Here is a 20,267-nt window from a genome sequence, read left to right as displayed (position 1 = left end):
TTTCCTGGCAAGGCTGCCCTTTCAAGCAGGCAGAAACCCAACAGGCGCAGCAAGTCAGATAAGAGGGAGGGAGGGTTTTTTTCTAAACCCCCCACACCCACGTGCGCTGTAGCTGTTGAACTTCTGCCTGCCAAGCCAGCTGTTCCAGGAACAGTTGCAGAGGCAGCATCAACATATAAAAACAATCGATCCTTTCCTGGCAAGGCTGTCCTTTCAAGCAGGCAGAAACCCAGCAGGCGCAGCAAGCCAGAAAAGAGGGAGGTAGGTTTTTTTTTACAGTCCCTATACTCAGCTGTTGAACTTCTGCCTGCCAAGCAGGCTGTTCCAGGAACAGCTCGATAATAAGAACAACAACAGTATGATATATTATTTTATTTTAAAAGGCTGGTCCCCTTTCACATTATTAGTGAGGAGACACAGAGACACATACAGAGAAGGGCGCAGCAAGCCAGATAAGAGGGAAGGTGTTTTTTTTTAACCCCCCACCCACGTGCGCTGCAGCTGTTGAACTTCTGCCTGCCAAACCAGCTGTTCCAGGAACAGCCCAATAACAACAACAACAGTATGATATATTATTTTATTTTAAAAGGCTGGTCCCCTCTCACATTATTAGTGAGGAGACACAGAGACACACACAGAGAAGGGCGCAGCAAGCCAGATTAGAGGGAAGGGTTTTTTTTAACCCCCCACCCACCTGTTGAACTTCTGCCTGCCAAACCAGCTGTTCCAGGAACAGCCCAATAATAACAACAACAACAGTATGATATTTTATTTTATTTTATTTTGAAAGGCTGGTCCCCTCTCCCATTATTAGTGAGGAGACACAGAGACACACACAGAGAAGGGCGCAGCAAGCCAGATTAGAGGTTTTTTTTAACCCCCCACCCACCTGTTGAACTTCTGCCTGCCAAACCAGCTGTTCCAGGAACAGCCCAATAATAATAACAACAACAACAGTATGATATTTTATTTTATTTTCTTTTGAAAGGCTGGTCCCCTCTCCCATTATTAGTGAGGAGACACACAGAGAGAGAGAGAGAGAGAGAGAGAAGGGCCGGTTCCCTTTTTCCCGCCTCCCGGCGCAAGGGCGGGCCACTTCCGGCCGGGCGCGTGCTGCCGCCCGGACGCCTTTGGCGGCGGCCCCCCGCCGCCCGCCCGCCCGGAAGTGCGTCGTCGGTTGCCGTCGGTTCCGGGCGGGAGCGCCGCGAGCCAGCAAAGGACGGGGCAGGACGACGGGGCCTTCGCTCTTTTGCTGGGCCGCGCGGGGTTGTTTTTTTCCCCCCTCTTCCTCCTTCCGCGGGGCTCTTTTCCTTCCCTCAGCCCCTCGGGGAAGGCGAGTCGGGCGGCGTGGGCCTTTCCGCGGCCGGGGCCTGGGCTGAGGGCGCTGGAACTTTCTCCCCTCACGCGGCGGGGCGCGGTTTCCGCGGCGGCGGGCGGGGGGGGGGGCGAGGCCTTCTTCTTCTTCCCTCTCCCGGTAATGGCTGAGGAGGCCTGAGGAGGAAGAGGAGGGATGGATCCTGGTGGCGGAGGCGGCGGCTGCCCGGGACCCGCCACGGGCGGAGGCGGCGGCGGCGGCGGCGGCTCGGGCGGAGGCGGGAAGCCGAACCTGCAAGTGGTGTACCAGGCCGTGCAGGCCCTGTACCACGACCCGGACCCCAGCGGCAAGGAGCGCGCCAGCCTCTGGCTCGGGGAGCTGCAGAGATCGGTGAGCGGCGGGCGGGGGGAGGGGAGGGGGCGGCGAACCGCCTCCCCCCCCAATGTGGGGGTGGGGGAGGGGAAGGGCAGCCCAGGCCCACCCAAGGCGCATGGGGAGCCCCGGAGGGAAGGAGGATTCCCCGGGCAAGGGCGCACGTGGGGGGCAGAGGGCCAGGCGTGGGGGTGGTTTTTTTGGGGGGGGATCGGGGAGGGTCACGAGAGAGTAGTAGTAATAATAATAATAGTGGGGGGCAGAGGGCCAGGCGTGGGGGTGGTCGTGGGGATTGGGGAGGGTCCAGGTGGGCTATGGAGACAGGACGGGGAAAGGAGCTCAGAAAGTAGAATAGTAGTAGTAGTAATAATAATATAATAATAGTGGGGGGCAGAGGGCCAGGCGTGGTGGTGGTCGTGGGGATTGGGGAGGGTCCAGGTGGGCTATGGAGACAGGACGCGGAAAGGAGCTCAGAAAGTAGAATAGTAGTAGTAGTAATAATAATATAATAATAGTGGGGGGCAGAGGGCCAGGCGTGGTGGGGGTGGGGGGATTGGGGAGGGTCACGAGAGGCTCGAGGCAGGCCATGGAGACAGGCGGGGAAAGGAGCTCAGGAACAGGAATAGTCGTAGTAATAATAATAATATTGGGGGGGGGCAGAGGGCCAGGCGTGGTGGGGGTGGGGGGATTGGGGAGGGTCACGAGAGGGTCGTGGAAACAGGCAGGGAAAGGAGCTCAGAAACTAGAATAGTAGTAGTAGTAATGATAAAAATAATAATTAATAATTAATTATACTCTGTCGCCCCAAGTCGCTCGGGACGGATGCAGTCAGGAAGGGCTTGGGCCTCCTGCACACCGGATGGGGGTGGAAGGGTCTTTGAAGCCAAAGGGTCAGGCTCCTGTTCTGAAGGACCCTGTGGGATTGGGCGGAGGGGGACCAGGAGGAGATACCCTGGGAGGGAGGGATAAGCTGGGGCTGTTGGGTCTGGGCAGGAGAGGGGCGTGGGAAGCAAGTGCCAGGGCAGCCAGAGGCAAGGAGGGGTGCCAGAGGGTTGGGCAGAGGTCGGGTGAGCAAAGTAGCTGCAGGGGATTCTGGGAGGGTGCCACTCGGAAGGCTTGACGGGGTGTGTGTGTGCAGGCCTCAAGGCACATTGGGTACGGGAAGCGGCTTTGGGATATGAGTAGACTTGGGGCTTTTGCAGAATGCCGGTGCGTTCCCATGTGATGAGTTCCTAGGCCTTGCAGGGCAAAGGTGGGTTCCTGAGCAGTGGCTTCTCAATCGGGTAGAATCCAAGCCCTTCCCTTTCTCTTGTGCTCCCAACTGCATATGTAAGGGGACTGGGTTGCACCTTCACAACTGCCCGCACCCAGCACCCTTTTTCATTCTACTCCTTTTGCAACCGCCGCAGCATGGGTGCTGGAGAAGTAGGCCCGGAGGCTCATTCTGTAGATGAGTAACTGTAGTCCTCTTTGGAGAACTGCTGTTGGTGCGTGAGAGAAGTTTCAGGCATCGGATTTAACTGGCTGTGCACTTTGCGGTGCAAGTCATGGCACTCCTCCGCAGAAGAGGTAGGGATTACAGTTCAAAACGAGTGTTGGAAGCACGATAGCTTGATCCGAGCCCAGAACTCATTCTGAGGAGTTGAAGATGTAGATACCGTAGACGTAACTGTTGTGACAGATCTCTTGGCATCGCGCACGGATTCTTCAGCACTTGGCATGGATTTATGCAGAGCTAAGCAAATGTGTGTGTTGTCAATTCGTGCTGTGCCATAAACATAAAAAACTGAATCATGGTGCTAACACTTCTCTCAAAATAAACCCTGGTTTTAAAAAACACGCAGAGATACTTCGCTGCAACCTGTGTAGTTTGACAAGCTGTTTGGATTAAAAAGCAAATCTTATTGATTTGGGAGTGTCGGTCATGTCCCTTGTTGTAGTACGCTGCTTAAATCCCTGAGGCTGTGGAAAAGTTGTCTCTCTTGGCCTCAGTCCTGATGGTTTCCCTTATCTCTAATTTTTGCCATGGTGCGTTTCTGTCCAGCTGCTCTGGGTTGTAACACCAGGGGGAGACTTAACTTCCTTTTATTCCTCCCAGCGGCAAGCTTGCATGCCTGGATTATTCTGAAACGGGCCTGGTTTGTGTTGTGGTAGCTTATGCAAGTTCCCTGCCTTTGAAACTCTAAGCCTGCCTCTGAATGCTCAGAAGCCCAGGCTTCATTCGTGGAGGGTAGGAAGAAAATCTAGCCCCTTTTACTTTAGCACGGGCCTTGAGCCTGCATTTTTGCCCGGTTGCGAAACTCACTTTGAATGTGTGTGAGATAAGGAACGCTGCTTGTACTTTGCCTCCCTCTCCTGGTCTTGCAGTTTCTCCCTGGGAAGCTGTAGGTTGCTTTCAGAGACCAGAGCTACAGGTTTCTGAGAGCAGAGCTACAGGTTACAGATTCCATGCAGGGCAGCAGCTTGGAGCCAAAGGAGCCTGAATGGTTACTGGCTTCTTAATAGCTTGAATGCAACTGATCTCGTCCTGATTTCTTCTTTGCCCGGCCTAGGGAGCTGGGAGGAAGCCACTGCAGTGGGTGGCGGAGTGTAAGGTAACTTTTCCCTGCAAATGTTGATAAGGTTCGGGTGCATTCTTGGGAGTCGCGCCCATGTCTAAAGATAGTTGCAAAGCCAGTGTGGCCCAGTTAGACCTGTCTTCTAGCCTTCCATGGACCCATTTTCACTATTTTAGAGCACCAGAAATTCCACGAAACAAGTGGACTCCCTTTTGGGGATTACCGTCAATATGAATGTGCTAAAGCTCTGGTATGCAACTAGTTTTACTGCAGGACTACTTTGGGTACTGCGCTGACCATGTGGGCTACAATCCCTGTCCCGTCCCCCAGCTCACTTGTGGGAAATGCTATTTATAGGATAGTTATTTTATTTTGTTTTCTTATTAATACATACAAAACAGGAACTCAAGGTACAAAGTTCTCCTTTTTCCCATTTTCCTCACAACAGCCCTGAGAGGTAGGTTAGGCTTAGAGGTGGTGACTGGCCCCAAGGTCACCCAGTGAGATTCATGGCTGAGTGGAGATTTGAACCCTGGTCTCACCTGACCTAACACTCTAACCACTGCACCACATGCATATAAACAACGCTCATATATTCCAGGGCAATTCACAGTAAAAATTCATAAACAGTATTCATAAATAATAATAAAGCAATAAATGAAATAATAATAATAAACTTTAATAACTAGTCAGTTGTAAAAGCACCGGAAGAGCCTCCATGACAGTAGAATTACATAATAAAACAGCCAGTGTTTAGAACTTGTTGAATCGTAATTTTAAAATATTTTGGGTGCAGCCTCCTTGCACTTCTCTCACCTCTGGATTTGCAGCTTTAGGGCCCAATATAAAGGACTGCTCATCTCAACAAAAAAATTCCCATTTCTGGTTTACTGCACAATGCATGCCGGGCTGGTCTTCTAAGAAAGTTCTTACTTTGCTTTTCTCTCCCACAGTCATTCAAGGAGGACAACTGGTGTGCCACTGGGCTCTTGGGATGCCTTCTTAAACCCCAAATCTACTCTTTATCTTTCAGAATCATGTGCTTTGGAGGATTTAGGCTTGTTCAGATATCCTATAAGTAGGGAAAGTGTCCAGCTGCGACATTCAGCAATAATTGTGCCTTTTGGCATTTAATGACTGACAGATTCATTGTGATACAGTGGTACCTTGGGTTACAGACACTTCAGGTTACAGACACTTCAGGTTACAGACTCTGCTAACCCAAAAATAGTACCTCGGGTTAAGAACTTTGCTTCAGGATGAGAACAGAAATCATGCTCCGGCGGCAGCAGGAGGCCCCATTAGCTAAAGTGGGGCTTCAGGTTAAGAACAGTTTCAGGTTAAGAATGGACCTCTGGAACGAATTAAGTTCTTAACCCGAGGTACCACTGTATGTGCTTTTGTAGGTAAGGAAGTGAGTAAAGGATAGACCCTAAGGGATGGGAGGGATTAACCCTTCCATACTAAAAACAGGCATGTGCTTGAGTCCATTTTAAGGTATCTAAAGGACAAATAGAAAAAGGTAGGTTCAGGCGTGCCCAGAATGCATATGTGTCATTTTTATACATGCGTTGATATGAGTGCATGTGCTTACCTGGTAAATCCTCCCGCTAAATCCTGTGGAGCTTATTTTCCAGTAAATGTATACAGTAGTAGGTTTACCTTTTAAGGTGGCCAAAGACTTTGCTCCAGTTAACTAGAAACACAAACAGCCTATGTTCTAGAGATGGTACGTTAAAGATGCCTCCCAAGCTGAGAATAAGCCTAGTGGCTTAGACTCATAGAGTTGGAAGGAAAGCTGAGGATCATTTAGCTCTGGGGCGGTCAGACCAGCGACTGGGGCATTGTCAGAGCCATGCTCTAACCAGCACAGCTGCATGAAATAGCCTGTGAGCCAACATCTTTGCTTCAAATCTTACCTTTGCCAGAAACTCGCCTGGTGGGCTTGGACAAACCGACTTTTCTTTCCATCTTGTTTCCCATCCATTTTTATCCTATCCCTTTCCCTTGTAGGTGTGGGCAGTATACAAGACCCACCCACCCACCCACGCTTTAATCCCCATAACTCTGTGAGATAGGTTAGACCAGGGGTCAGCAAACTTTTTCAGCAGGGGGCTGGTCCATTGTCCCTCAGACCTTGTGAGGGGCCGGACTATATTTTGAAAAAATAAAACGAACGAATTCCTATGCCCCACAGATAACCCAGAGAGGCATTTTAAATAAAAGCACACATTCTACCCATGTAAAAACACCAGGCAGGCCCCACAAATAACCCAGAGATGCATTTTAAATAAAAACACACATTCTACTCATATAAAAACACTCTGATTCCTGGACCGTCTGCGGGCCGGATTGAGAAGGCGATTGGGCCTCATCCAGTCCCCGGGCCTTAGGTTGCCTACCCCTGGGTTAGACCGAGAGAGAACATAATCTCGCTTGCATAAATTGCAAGGACCTCATTGGCACTTGGCCTTTGGAGACCTAAGTGGCTGAGGGCCCAGGCACCTGGAGGAACGTGGGACTCACAGAATTGCAGCATTTGAGGGGATCACGAGGGTCATCTAGTCCAACCTCCCCCCCGCAATGCAGGAATCTTTTGGGTTATTTATTTATTTTGTATTTCCCCCCTGATGATTCATTACTGCCATCCAGTGTAAGAGCTGTCCTCGTAGAATTGGGCATCACCCTGGCATCACTTCTCTTCCTCTTACCTAGAGGGGCAGACATGACCGAAGATGAGCAATTGTCGTGAGTGAGATGATTGAGCAAAAATGCTGACTCTGGCACGTCGAGCCTTTTCTGTTCTGCATGCCGGTATTTTGCTCTTTGTTCGATTCTGTTCCAGTTCTGCTGTGCAAAGAACTTTATAGCCGCTCTTTGATTGCGTGAAACGCTGTCCCGTGGAACTTACTGGCAATCCAAATCAGTCTCCCTTAGCTTGCTGCTCTCCGGATGTTTGGAGCTGCAACTTTCACAATCGATTCTGGGCACCATGGCCATGTGGAAGCAGCAGTGTCACTTGTGTGGGTTTGCCTGTGGTGCTTCCCATTTGGCTGAATCGGAAGAGTGCTGTGTTAAAGGGTCCGTCCTAGTAGGCAGCTGAGGCGGGGCTGGGCCTCCCAATTGGTGCTGTGGCCGAGAGAGGTCCTTGTCATCCCTGCGAGAGTCTTCCTTGTTGACGTCCAATTCCTGGCCTCCAAGGCCAAATCTCTCTAGGCGTTTTGTCTCCTAGACTTCTCCCTCCATAGGAAATAGGTAAAGGTAAAGGGTCCCCTGACCATTAGGTCCAGTCATGACCGACTCTGGGGTTGCAGCGCTCATCTCGCTTTATTGGCTGAGGGAGCCGGCATACAGCTTCCGGGTCATGTGGCCAGCATGACTAAGCTGCTTCTGGCGAACCAGAGCAGCGCATGGAAACGCCGTTTACCTTCCCGCCAGAGTGGTACCTGTTTATCTACTTGCACTTTGATGTGCTTTCGTACTGCTAGGGTGGCAGGAGCAGGGACCGAGCAACGGGAGCTCACCCCGTCGCGGGGATTCGAACCGCCAACCTTCTGATTGGCAAGCCGAAGAGGCTCAGTGGTTTAGACCACAGCGCCACCCGCGTCCCCTCCACAGGAAATACTTTCCCCCTTTTTATAGTGCCATCTAAGCCCATTGCACTTGGTTAGAGGACAGGTCCTCTCTTCGATTGCTGGTGTGAGCAGGAGGGTTGGCAGAGGCGCCGACCTACTTGAAGGATCCCGTTTCCACTTTCAGGGAAACGAGACACTCTTGCCTGTGGAGAACTCTCTTCCCTTGGTTCCCCCGTATTCATTTCAGGCGTCGCCCTGGGCTCTTTTGTGCATTTGCCTGCTGGGTGGCTTTCGGGACAAAGCCAGGCCCGCTCACGACCTCCAGATTAATGCATTTTCTGCAGCATTTGGGACTTGCACAGGAGTGAGTCAGGAGGCACTGCAGAAGGAGGACATTCCACTCTGTTCCCAAAACTGGTTTCCATTCAAGCCCTTCAATATATTTTTATTACTCCTAATCTGTTGAGAGGGTTGTGAATGGCGATCCGGTTTCATTCTTGACTAGAGCATGTAGGCAGGTGGTGCAAAGGGTTTTGCAGTATTTAAGAGGAAGCTGGGGGGGGGGGGAGTAGCGTAGCAGTTGAGATCCAGACATCCCAGCGAAGAGAGGGGCTGTGTTTGCAGTGGTGACCCAGGCAGTACTCGGGCCTTACCTGGGAGTCACCTGATGTGGGAGGCGCCCCCTCCCCTTCTCCAGTGATTGGCTGCCAATTGCAGCCCCTTAGTGTTGGGGGGGGGGAAAAGAAACTTTGCACATGCTCAGAGCTGCTCTTCTCACGACAGTTGCTGCATATATTGCAGAGTTGATCCCTAGCTCTGAGAAAGATTCTTGAGTTGTTCTTTTGGAAGGCCTTGTTCGAATTATTCCCCGTGTCGAGGAAGGGTTAGGTGGGGATGGAGAGAAATGTCTGAAAATAAGAGGAGAGTGGCGAGGAGAACAGTGCGTGGGAGAAACTAAAAATCAGGTGTCGGCTAGATGCCCGGGGAAGAAGATACCAAGTAGAAAAATAATAAAAAAATTTGTCTAGCTTATAGTATCCTGGATTGAAGTATTTTATTGAAAGGTTCACCTGTCCCCCTTGGGCTGAAATCCTTTCAGAGTATCCTCACCCCTCTCACCAATGGTTTAGGCCAGGCATGTCCAAAGTCCGTTTCAGGGGTCTAACCCGGCCCACCGGTCGGTTTAATACGGCCCCTAAAAAACTCAACAACTTCAATCCTAAACTTTGGTCGGCCCCCACGGCCCTTCACTTCATCATACCTGGCCCTCTTTGAAAAATGTTTGGACACCACTGGTTTAGGCCCAGACAGCCATGCTGCTCCTCCAGGATGCTATAAACTAGACGATTTTGACCACAACTCCCAACACAGTGTGCCAGCTGGCCCAAACCTCTGTTCTTCCCGATTCCCATTTTGCTCTTCCAACTAATCACTAACATTACTAACATTTCATGACTACATAACAGATGCAGATGCTGTTGTCATTAGGCTGGGTTTTTTGTTTAAATAGATATTGTGAATTTTGGATTTATTTATTTTTTTGTGCTTTGCAAATCTGCCCCCTCTTGAGCACGCTGATAACCTCCATCTTGTTTCTCTGTAGCACAGTTTTTACTCCCGTTTCGGCCGACACCCACCACCCGATTTCACTACTGGAGGCAGTGATGTGTTAAACAAGAGCAACCCAGAACATTTCGCCTCCCTTTTTGGAGACTCACTCCTAGTTGGCATAGGCCAGGGGTTGGCTCAGTGGGCCAGAGGCCACTTTCTATGCTCGTAGTCTCCGTTGTTACTTAGCCCAGGGCAGCTAGACAAAAGTGGCTCTTTGCTAGCTGCTGTGGCACATTCCCCACCAAGGGCCTCTTCAAATGCACTGGAGTCAATGGTTCTCTTCTCCTCCTGCACAAGAGAGCATCTGGCGGCTCAACAAATAGCACCTTGCATCTAGGTTGCAGTTGCCACCACGGAATGCCTAGGTGCCATTTTCTTTTGAAATGAAATTATTATTATTATTATTTATTTCATTTCTATACCTCTTTATATTTTAAAGGGGAAAAAATCTCAAAGCAATTTACAACAAATTATAACTTCAAATAAAACAATCCAGAATAAATCAACAAATAAAACAATCCAGAATAAATCAACAAATAAAACAATCCAGAATAAATCAACAAATAAAACAATCCAGAATAAAACAAATTCAAGCTTCAAGGAAAATACTTCAGATCTTTCCCTAAGGGACATTTTGCTTTCCCTATGTTTATTCACCTACTAATTTATATAGCTGCCCCTAGCAGAAGTGGATGCGGGTGGCGCTGTGGTCTAAACCACAGAGCCTAGGACTTGCCAATCAGAAGGTTAGCGGTTCGAATCCCCGCGATGGGCTCCCATTGCTTGGTCCCTGCTCCTGCCAACCTAGCAGTTCGGAAGCACGTCAAAGTGCAAGTAGATAAATAGGTATCTGGTGGGAAGGTAAATGGTGTTTCCGTGCGCTGCTCTGGTTCGCCAGAAGCGGCTTAGTCATGCTGGCCACATGACCCGGAAGCTGTACGCCGGCTCCCTCGGCCAGTAAAGCGAGATGAGCGCCGCAACCCCAGAGTCGTCCGCGACTGGGCCTAATGGTCAGGGGTCCCTTTACGTTTGCCCTAGCAGAAGTACTCTAGGAAGCCAGTGTGGTGTAGTGGTTAGAGTGTCGGACTAGGACCTGGAAAATCAAGGTTCAAATCCCCGCTCGGTCATGAAGCTCAGTGGGTGGCCTCAGACCAGACATAGCTGCCTAGCCTACCTGTTGTTGCTGAGATTTACTGAGGAGTTGGGGGGTGAACCATGTACGCCTTGGAGAAAAAGACAGGAGAGAAGTGCAACGAATAAGCTCTTCTGCTTACCTGCGTAAGAAAGCCGGAGAGATCAGCCAGATGGAGAGATCAGTTGTCAACCTGGCGCCCACAGATCTCCACATAGTCGCAACTGGACCCACAACCAAATGTGCCTGTCTAATTTCTAACACTGCTCACATACTCAGGATCTTGCAAGTTATGACCTTTGTTGATGCATCTGCTGATTTCATTTTTATGAAATCTTTTGAAAAATCTTTCCTGTGGCTGGTGATTTTGGGCTTTCATAACGGCCCCTCTCTTCCTTCCTCTCCTCGACTGCCTGTTTGGCCCAAAAGCTGAGAAGCAGCGAACTTTCCTTAAGTCCAATTTCTCCTCTTGGAACGCTTTCCTTGCCATAATACATGACAGCATTAACGCTGATAGTCTTTCTGAAGTTTGGTTGTAGTCTGAATCAGGTTTGCCCTTGATGAATTCATTTTAGTTCACGTTACTGTTTCGAAACGTTCAAATCGAAATCGCCTCGGATGTGCTTAAAACTGGTTGTCAACTGCTTTGGAAAGGTGGTGGCGTGCCCTGAAAGGCTGTTTATAAATCTCCAAACCCATAAAGGAGAAGTAAATTATCTTCTTCCCCAACCAAGACTGTGACCTGGGGGCAGCTTTGAGCGGTCTTGTGGCCTCCCCAGGAAGCTGGTGGGCAGCAATCCCCACAACTGATGGGGATACCCCAAATCTCAGTCTTTCAGCCAAACGCTGAAGACTGCAGCAGGTTGCTTTCTGGAATCTAAATAGAATTGTGGTACATACATGCAATCTACCCCCCTAAAACAGTTAACAATCTGGCCCAAAGATGGAAACAGGAAGAAATTCCAACAGTGGAAGAATGGAGAAGGAAATTGACCGAATATGCAGAATTGGACAAATTGACTGGGAAGATTCGATACCAGAAAGATCAAAAGTTTATCGAGGACTGGGGGAAATTTACAGAATATCTGAAAAATATATGTGATGTACAGACGCTTGTTGGTTTTGAAGAGACTCTGTGAAATAGTAAGAAATACTGCAAAAAAGAGAGTAAGAGGAAAAGGAGTGGGGAAAGGCAATATCATGTTTAGAAATGCGTCAATAAATAGAAATTTTTCGAAAGATTGACAGAGAAACTGAGGGAAGTCAAAAATTGAAGCATGAGTGTAAAATAATTTGTTGACTGTATAAAACTTGTTTGGAAAATGAATAAAAATTATTTTAAAAAGTAAAAATAAAACAGTTAACAATCGCTTTGGGAATTGGGTTTCTAGTGCAAGGTCTCCTTGTCTGGAAACTCATCAATATTTCAGCTCCATCCTCCAAATAGCTTGTTTGCCGCAATTAAACTTCCCGTGGTGATTCCTACAAACTTTCCCAAGGCAGCAGCAATATGTTGTTTTTTTTAAAAAAAGCCCAGCTATTTCTCTCCTGCTGCCTTTCTTTGTCTGTTTGGGCATTTCAGATCCTCCCGAGAGCCGTTTTCACAGACTGTTTTCACAAGACCGTCGGTGGGTAACTAACGTGGTGCCCTCTGGACGCTGCTGGACTGCAAAGCGCATCAGTTGCTTAGAGCGTGGCGCTGATAATGCCAAGGTTGCAGGTTCAATCCTGCATTGCAGGGGTTGGACTAGATGACCCTCGGGTCCCTTTTAACCAGGGTGGATAAAAACCAATGATTAAAAAAATAATAATCAAATTTTTAAAATTTAAATCGGATTTTTTAAAAATTTAAATCAGATTTTTAAAATAATATGCTTTTGGAGAAAAAATCTTTCTAATGGTAGTTTTCTATTTAAGTTACATTATAGTTCAAAGGCAGGAAATAAGGATTTGTTTTAGGTTTTTCATGTGTGCTATTTTTTAAAAAAATTGTTTAACCACATTAGTTAACAAACCTGGATACGTATGCTATAATGTTATTGTTTTAGTTAAATAAATAGTTATTAAGGAAATGTTTGTTTTTCTCCTTCCAATAAACTACAGCAGAAAAGTTGTCCAAATAAAAACAGTTAACTTATTAAACCTCACAATAATTTCATAATTATCGGTCTGTGTATTTCTAGCAGTATAACCAAATCAGTAATTTTTTATATAACTGTAAAAACCGCTCTGAAGATTTATTATTCCAAAAACTAAACCTTCATCTGGTTGCAAATGTTAAGATTATACCAGCGAGAATGAGTCTTCTTTAAAAAAATGTTTTAAATCAAATCTTACTGACTGGTGATTTAAATCGTGATTTAAACCGATTTGATTTAAATCAAATCCACCCTGCTTTCAACTCTGATTCTGTGACCATTTGCCTTGCTGGCTGTGGCTGATGGGAACTGGAGTACCCATTGGTTTCCCCTGAGTTCCTGTGCCCCTCAATGATTCTTGCAACTTTATACGATTCCTGTTGCAGGCTGAAGTGACTGCTTTCATTCCCTCTCCCTTTTTTGCAGTTGTTTAGTCATTTAGTCGTGTCCGACTCTTCATGACCCCCTGGACCAGAGCACGCCAGGCACTCCTGTCTACCACTGCCTCCCGCAGTTTGGTCAAACTCATGTTAGTAGCTTCGAGAACACTGTCCCACCATCTCGTCCTCTGTCGTCCCCTTCTCCTTGTGCCCTCCATCTTTCCCAACATCAGGGTCTTTTCCAGGGAGTCTTCTCTTCTCATGAGGTGGCCAAAGGATTGGAGCCTCAGCTTCAGGATCTGTCCTTCCAGTGAGCACTCAGGGCTGATTTCCTTCAGAATGGAGAGGTTTGATCTTCTTGCAGTCCATGCGACTCTCAAGAGTCTCCTCCAGCGCCAGAATTCAAAAGCATCAATTCTTCGGCGATGAGCCAGTGTGGTGTAGTGGTTAAGAGCGGTAGTCTCGTAATCTGGTGAACCAGGTTCGCGTCTCCGCTCCTCCACATGCAGCTGCTGGGTGACCTTGGGCCAGTCACACTACTTTGAAGTCTCTCAGCCCCACTCACCTCACAGAGTGTTTTGTTGTGGGGGAGGAAGGGAAAGGAGAATGTTGGCCGCTTTGAGATTCCTGAAGAGGAGTGAAAGGCGGGATATCAAATCCAAAACTCTCTTCTCTTCAGCCTTCTTTGTGGTCCAGCTCTCACTTCCATACATCACTACTGGGAAAACCATAGCTTGAACTATATGGTACCATTAAAACAGATCTGTCAATTACAGTTGTATAGCCAGTGTGTGTGTGGGCTTGTGCGTGCCTGCCAGCCCGTTTGATCTATTCATTTTTCTACATCTACTCCTTCCCCTTTTTCTTGAGGACAGTGGTGCAACATCCTGCCTGGGACTGGGAGGATAGCAAGTTGGGTGCAACAACCTTGTCCCGGAAAAGAGAGTGGGTGTGAAGGCTGTGTCGCGGTTGTTTCCTCTTTGTTTTAAAAGATAAAGGAAGTCTTTTATTTGGTTGTTTGTATTGTTGAGCATGTTATGTTCACGTTTAATGAGGGTGGATTTGTGTATTGGGGGGTTGGGGGCGGTTGTGTCATATTGTAAATAAAATTCCAATAAAATTAAAATAAAAAAATAAAATAAAGGGAGAAATGCAACTCATTCTATACTCCATCCCAGGTAGGAAGCCGTCCCCACAGTGCCACAAATGACCAATAGTCTTACAAGAGTTGTAGGGCATTTCTAGGAGGAGAAGAAAAGCAGAGTTTTGTCGAGGTTTGTGTCCATGCAGCGCAGTGTATGAGAGCTGCACGGGTCCCTGGCAGAATAGGGGCCAGAGCTGGATGGTTATGGTGGCCAGAGTTGGTTGCACACCAAGATCCGGAACCCCAGAGCCCTGCCGTCCAGGGTGAGGAGGAGAGATCAAGGTCCAGGGGTGTAAAGACTGCGGAGAGAATAATTGGGTATTCTTCCCACCTTGGATCAAATCTATGCTTCCAGGTGCCATAAGAAAGCTGCAGAGATAGCGCAGGATAGTGCGCACCCCGGAAATGATCTCTTTCAGCTTCTGCCTTCTGGAAGAAGGTACAGGGTTATAAAGACTAGGACTTAGCCGCCTGAGAAACAGTATCTATCCAAATGTGATTTTGGTTTTAAACGCAGTGTAAGGTAGTCTCTGTGGGAGTATATTGTATTTAATAGTTTTTAGGGGGCTAACCAGGCTGGGATAGCTAGGATAGCAAGCTTGTTGGTTTTTGAATGTCTGATGTAGATTTTTTCAGTTTTGTTGTTCTGTATGGGACAGTGACAATAAAGATTATCGTATCGTCTGGGGCAGCCAAGTCCAGGCATGCCAAAGGTGGGAGCCAAATCCATCTGCTCAAGGAGCAGGAAGGGGGGGGGCGTGCGCACAGAGCAGGCGCTTGTGCATGAGGCCTGGTAGCCTGTTGCTCAGGGTTGGACCCCGGAGACTTGATGCTGCCCCTTTAGTGGCCTCAAAAAGACTTGCTACTAGTTTTGAATTGCGCCCTATCTGACAGCTTGCTGTAGATCAGGCCTTCCCAAACATTTTGGCTCCCTTGGCTGGTTCCATAAACTCATCCCCAGCACACCCTGACCTATGAAAAGCATAGTTCTGAATAGTGGTTGGTGCAGCCCACTAAGGAAGTTCATAACACAGGGAAAACAGTAACAATCAATTGCATGTTTATTCAAAATCCTGTTAAAACTGTTTAATTAATTCAGCAAACTGGATGGACTCAAAGATCTGACTCAAAGTCAGATCTTTACATCTCCAGTACTTCCCTCTCTTCCCCATTCCATTCACTTCCAAATCTGGGACACCTACCGGGATAATAACTAAAAATCTAATAACTGAATAATAATAATAACGAAAAGCATACAAGTTTTTAGGGTCTTTCAGGAGATCTGGGAACTCTGTCGCTGACCATCTGTTGCAACTGATCTATGAAACAGGTTCTTTGGAGCTTGAAGCCGCTGATAAACACACACACACCACACCTGCCTTTTTTGCCCTGATGGCATCCATTCCCCCTTTGTCTCGCCCCAAGGTCCACGCCTGGGAGATTTCGGATCAGTTGCTGCAGATCCGACAGGATGTGGAATCGTGCTACTTTGCCGCTCAAACCATGAAGATGAAGATCCAGACCTCGTTTTACGAGCTCCCGACGGACTCCCACGTCTCGCTGCGGGACTCGCTGCTCACCCACATCCAGAACTTGAAAGACATGTCCCCTGTCATCGTCACCCAGGTGAGCAGTGAACCCCACGTTTGTGGGGAGAGAGTGGCCATTTCAGAAGGCATCCACCAGCTTGCATGGCTTTTAAAGGGGGCTTCATGGAGGGGTATCTTTTATCGGTGGTTACTGGCTGGGTTGGTTTGTGTGCTGCCTCCACTGTCAGGTAGTATGCCTCCCATTGAAACCAGTTGAACAATACAGGTTGCTGGAACAACCAGTTGTTGTGCACGGGTCCTGCTTGCATCTAGTTAGCTACTGTGAGAACAGGAGTCTGGACTAGATGGGACGCTGGCCTGAACCTGCAGACCAATCTGATGTTCTTTTAACCTTTAAAGCCCTATATGGCCTAGGTACCTACGGGACCGCCTCTCCTGGTATGTCCCACGGAGGACCTTACGGTCTTCAAACAAAAACATCTTGGAGGTCCCGGGCCACAGGGAGGTTAGACTGGCCTCAGCCAGAGCCAGGGCCTTTTCGGCCGTGGCCCCGATCTGGTGGAACGCCCTGTCACAAGAGACTAGGGCCCTGCGGGACTTGACATCTTTCTGCAGGGCCTGCAAGACAGAGCTGTTCCACCTGGCCTTTGGCCAAGGCACAGTCTGACCCCCTCCTTTGGTAATCCTCGCAGAACTCTAGCCCAGTGTTTGCCATTAATTAGATTTTGAACTGATTTTAGAATGCTGTATTACTTTACTGTTGTTAGCCACCCTGAGCCCGGCCTTGGCTGGGGAGGGCGGGATATAAATAAAAAAATATTATTATTATTATTATTATTATTATTATTATTATTACCTATTGGCCCTGGCAGCTCAGTGGACTCTCAAAAGGTAGCCTGCCTCTTCCTCAGTCTACCTCCGAATGCCAGTCTGGTGACTGGGGAACAACAGCGGGCACCTGCCTTTAGCCTTCGTGTCTGTTTTGGGGGCTTCCTGGCTGTTTAGTGTCAAGCAGGGTTCTTGGACCTGATTGACCCCTTAGTCTGAACTCATCCAGCAGGCAGCTCTTACATTAACTGAAAGCCAGGTGCAATTGCAGCGGACGGTTTCTTGCAGTGGGGGAGCTACATCTTTCATTTTATATATATATATATATATATATATATATATATATATATATATATATAATTTTTATTGAATGATTTTATGTTACAAGAAAATAATACAACCATAATACCACTAAATATAATTAAGAAATAAAAATTACATACATCAATATTTAATTTATTTACCGTCTTGTTTCCTCCCAAACATTCCATACAAAAAGACACATATGTACAGACACATACCCACCCACACAAAATGATAATAATGAAAGTAAATATTCCCCCCCCCCTTTTATTTTACAAAATCTTTTCTTCAACTTGGACTTCCTGTCAAGTCCCTTTGCATATATTTTATCTTGCAATCGAGTGTACACAAAACAATAAACCTTTATATATAAATTTTCCGATACATTCTGAAAACATAATAAATCCTTAATTAAAACAAAAAAATTCCTTCCAGTAGCACCTTAAAGACCAACTAAGTTAGTTCTTGGTATGAGCTTTCGTGTGCAAGCACACTTCTTCAGATACACAGTAGCACCTTAAAGACCAACTAAGTTAGTTCTTGGTATGAGCTTTCGTGTGCAAGCACACTTCTTCAGATACACAGTATCTGTGTATCTGAAGAAGTGTGCTTGCACACGAAAGCTCATACCAAGAACTAACTTAGTTGGTCTTTAAGGTGCTACTGGAAGGAATTTTTTTGTTTTGACTATGGCAGACCAACACGGCTACCTATCTGTAACTAAATCCTTAATTGTTATCCACCTCCTTTTACTTCCTTTGTCACTCGAATGCTAGCACGGAGTCAAAACTATTATTGTATTTTTGAACATATCTTCTATAACCATCCCATTTTCCCACAAATATTTGCTTTGAGTTTCCTCTGAGTTTCCTGGTCAGTTGAGCCGTCTCCACCAATTCCTGTAATTTGATTTGCCAGTCTGTTATTTTTGGAGCCTTGTGGCCAGGGGATGGAAAGGGGAGCTACATCTTTTAGCTGGAAGCGCCTGCCTTTGACTTGTGTTCTCCCACCGCCTCTCTTCCCCTGCAGCTTGCATTAGCCATAGCAGACCTCGCCCTACAGATGGCCTCCTGGAAGGGCTGTGTGCACACACTGGTTGAAAAGTAAGTGGCTCCCTTTACAAATCTCCCTCTTCTCCCCACTTCCCACCTCCAGTTAAACCTTCTGTACCCTGTAATGGTTATGCAAAGTGCTGATGACATGAGATGGCCCCGGGTGTGTGAAGTGGTAAACCCAGATGAGGTGCTTCTGTGTAAAAGCAGATTTTCTTGGGGTGGTGGTCGTGGGCTGCCCTTCTGGGCCTTCGGAAACGGCTTCCAGCCACGTGGGGAGCTGCGTGTCACAGGTGGGAGAGGTTTAGTGGGTCTGGGGACTGCCTGTTGGTTTGTTCGTGCTTTGCTTTTTCATGCACATGGTTGCGTTCCGACTGACAACCTGAAACTTAACAGAAAACGGTGAAGAGTAAAATCGATTTAGGGACGGCTTGCTTAGTAAGAACAGCAGCACCTCCAGCCTTTGCTCACAAACAGGCAGCCATCAAAGGTGTATTCAAACTAAACAGTGTTTGTGATTTTTGTCAAAGTGGGGAAGGGCAGAGGCTAAATGATGATCTGAATGGTGGGGGCTAGGGACCACCACTGACAAGGTCCTGCCCCACATACTCGCTAAGGGTACCAGTATAGGAGCCAACTCCTAGGGGCTAAGGTCCCTTTTGTCCGTACGACTGAGCTGAAATGGCTATTCCTCCGGCTGTATCTTCGGAATCTCCTCTGACGGTGATTAACGACCTAAGCCTTTGAATGAGACTTCAGGCACGCTCCCTATAGCGCAGAGTACCCAGACAGCAGCAGAAGGAGGCAGAAATATGTGTTACATTGCTACTTTATTTCTGCCTGTCCGTGTAGACAGCACTGAACTAGATGGACCAAGGGCAGCTAGTAGGCAGACTGGACCCAAACTGTGTAGGGCTTTAAAGGCCTCAACCGGCACTATGAATCAGGCTCTAAATATAGCATTGTACAGGCAGCAGTATTTCTGACTTCCTTTTCAACATCTTCACTTACTCTTAAACTGTATTCTTAAGCCAGCCTGTTGTCTATGCAGAAACTGGCTTGACCGACTGAGAATATACGTTACAGCTGTGATAGGTAAAGGTAAAGGGACCCCTGACCATTAGGTCCAGTCGTGACCGACTCTGGGGTTGCGGCGCTCATCTCGCTTTATTGGCCGAGGGAGCCGGCGTACAGCTTCCGGGTCATGTGGCCAGCATGACTAAGCCGCTTCTGGCGAACCAGAGCAGCGCACGGAAGCGCCGTTTACCTTCCCGCCAGAGCGGTACCTATTTATCTACTTGCACTTTGACGTGCTTTCAAACTGCTAGGTTGGCAGGAGCTGGGAGAGAGCAACGGGAGCTCACTCCGTCGTGGGGATTCGAACCGCCGACCTTCTGATCGGCAAGTCCTAGGCTCTGTGATTTAACCCACAGCGCCACCCGTGTCCCTTTAAAGCTGCAATAAAGAGTCCAAATTATTTCAGAGCTGAGAAGCAGTATTCTCAATCTCCTTGGAAGACAAAACCATAACGCCAGATAGATTAAAGGGGGGGGGAGTAACTTGGACAATTGCAGCTCTGTTATTTGCCACGGAGGCAGGGGTGCAAATTTGTGTGTGTGTGTTTTTAAAGCACGAAAACATGTTTATCATGCTTCACCCTGCTCTTGCATGGGACTTCCAGGATCGCTTAACTGAGCGACCGATCAAGTCCAAACCTGCATAGCATTAGTAGTTCTTAGGCAATCGCCCAGGATCTTTTGCCCAGCTAGGACAGCCACCCTCTGGAATCGGGGTCAAGAACTTGGGGGCCCCTATTGCTGGCGGGCTGGCGGGGGGTACCCCTAGCAGTCCCCTTTCATTGCCATCTCACGTTTCTCCTCTCTTCCCTTCCCCCAACGCCCCCCTCCCTCGCCCTGGAACCCCAGGTACAACAATGACGTGACCTCGCTGCCCTTCCTACTGGAGATCCTGACCGTGCTGCCGGAGGAGGTCCACAGCCGGTCCCTGCGCATCGGAGCCAACCGCCGCACTGAGATCATCGAAGACTTGGCTTACTACTCCAGCACAGTGGTCTCTCTGCTGGTAAGCAGCCAGGAAAGAGGGAGGGCCTGGGAGCCGGTTGGGTGGACTCGGCATGGAGGTGGGAAGGTCTGGGTTCAAATCCTCATGTAGCCCTGGAGTTCAGTGGGCAACTTGGGGCCTCTCAGCCTAGTCTACCTCCCTGGACGACGGTGAACTTAAAGTTGCATGCTCCTAGGGTGTGTGTCTGTGTCTAGGGCCTGATACCTCATAGGCTGTCTGCAAAGTAA

The 20,267-nt window shown here is 48.1% G+C and overlaps 1 protein-coding gene across 2 annotated transcripts in view; it reads left to right on the top strand.

The window, feature by feature from the left end:
• The first annotated feature begins 1,176 nt into the window (after positions 1-1,176).
• The window catches only part of TNPO3 (transportin 3), a 45,859-nt gene continuing 26,768 nt past the window's right edge, over positions 1,177-20,267 (top strand). For both annotated transcript variants that reach the window (XM_081022728.1, XM_081022727.1), the window contains exons 1-4: positions 1,177-1,705; positions 15,651-15,851; positions 17,936-18,009; positions 19,884-20,040. In XM_081022728.1, the coding sequence (XP_080878854.1) occupies positions 1,511-1,705; positions 15,651-15,851; positions 17,936-18,009; positions 19,884-20,040 (627 nt within the window). In that variant the 5' untranslated portion in view covers positions 1,177-1,510. The remainder of the gene's footprint in view (positions 1,706-15,650; positions 15,852-17,935; positions 18,010-19,883; positions 20,041-20,267) is intronic.

This window comes from Podarcis pityusensis (assembly GCF_964106645.2).
Source record: "Podarcis pityusensis genome assembly, chromosome: 10".
Classification (NCBI taxonomy): Eukaryota; Metazoa; Chordata; class Lepidosauria; order Squamata; family Lacertidae; genus Podarcis; species Podarcis pityusensis.
This window is presented reverse-complemented; position numbering and strand designations above follow the sequence as displayed.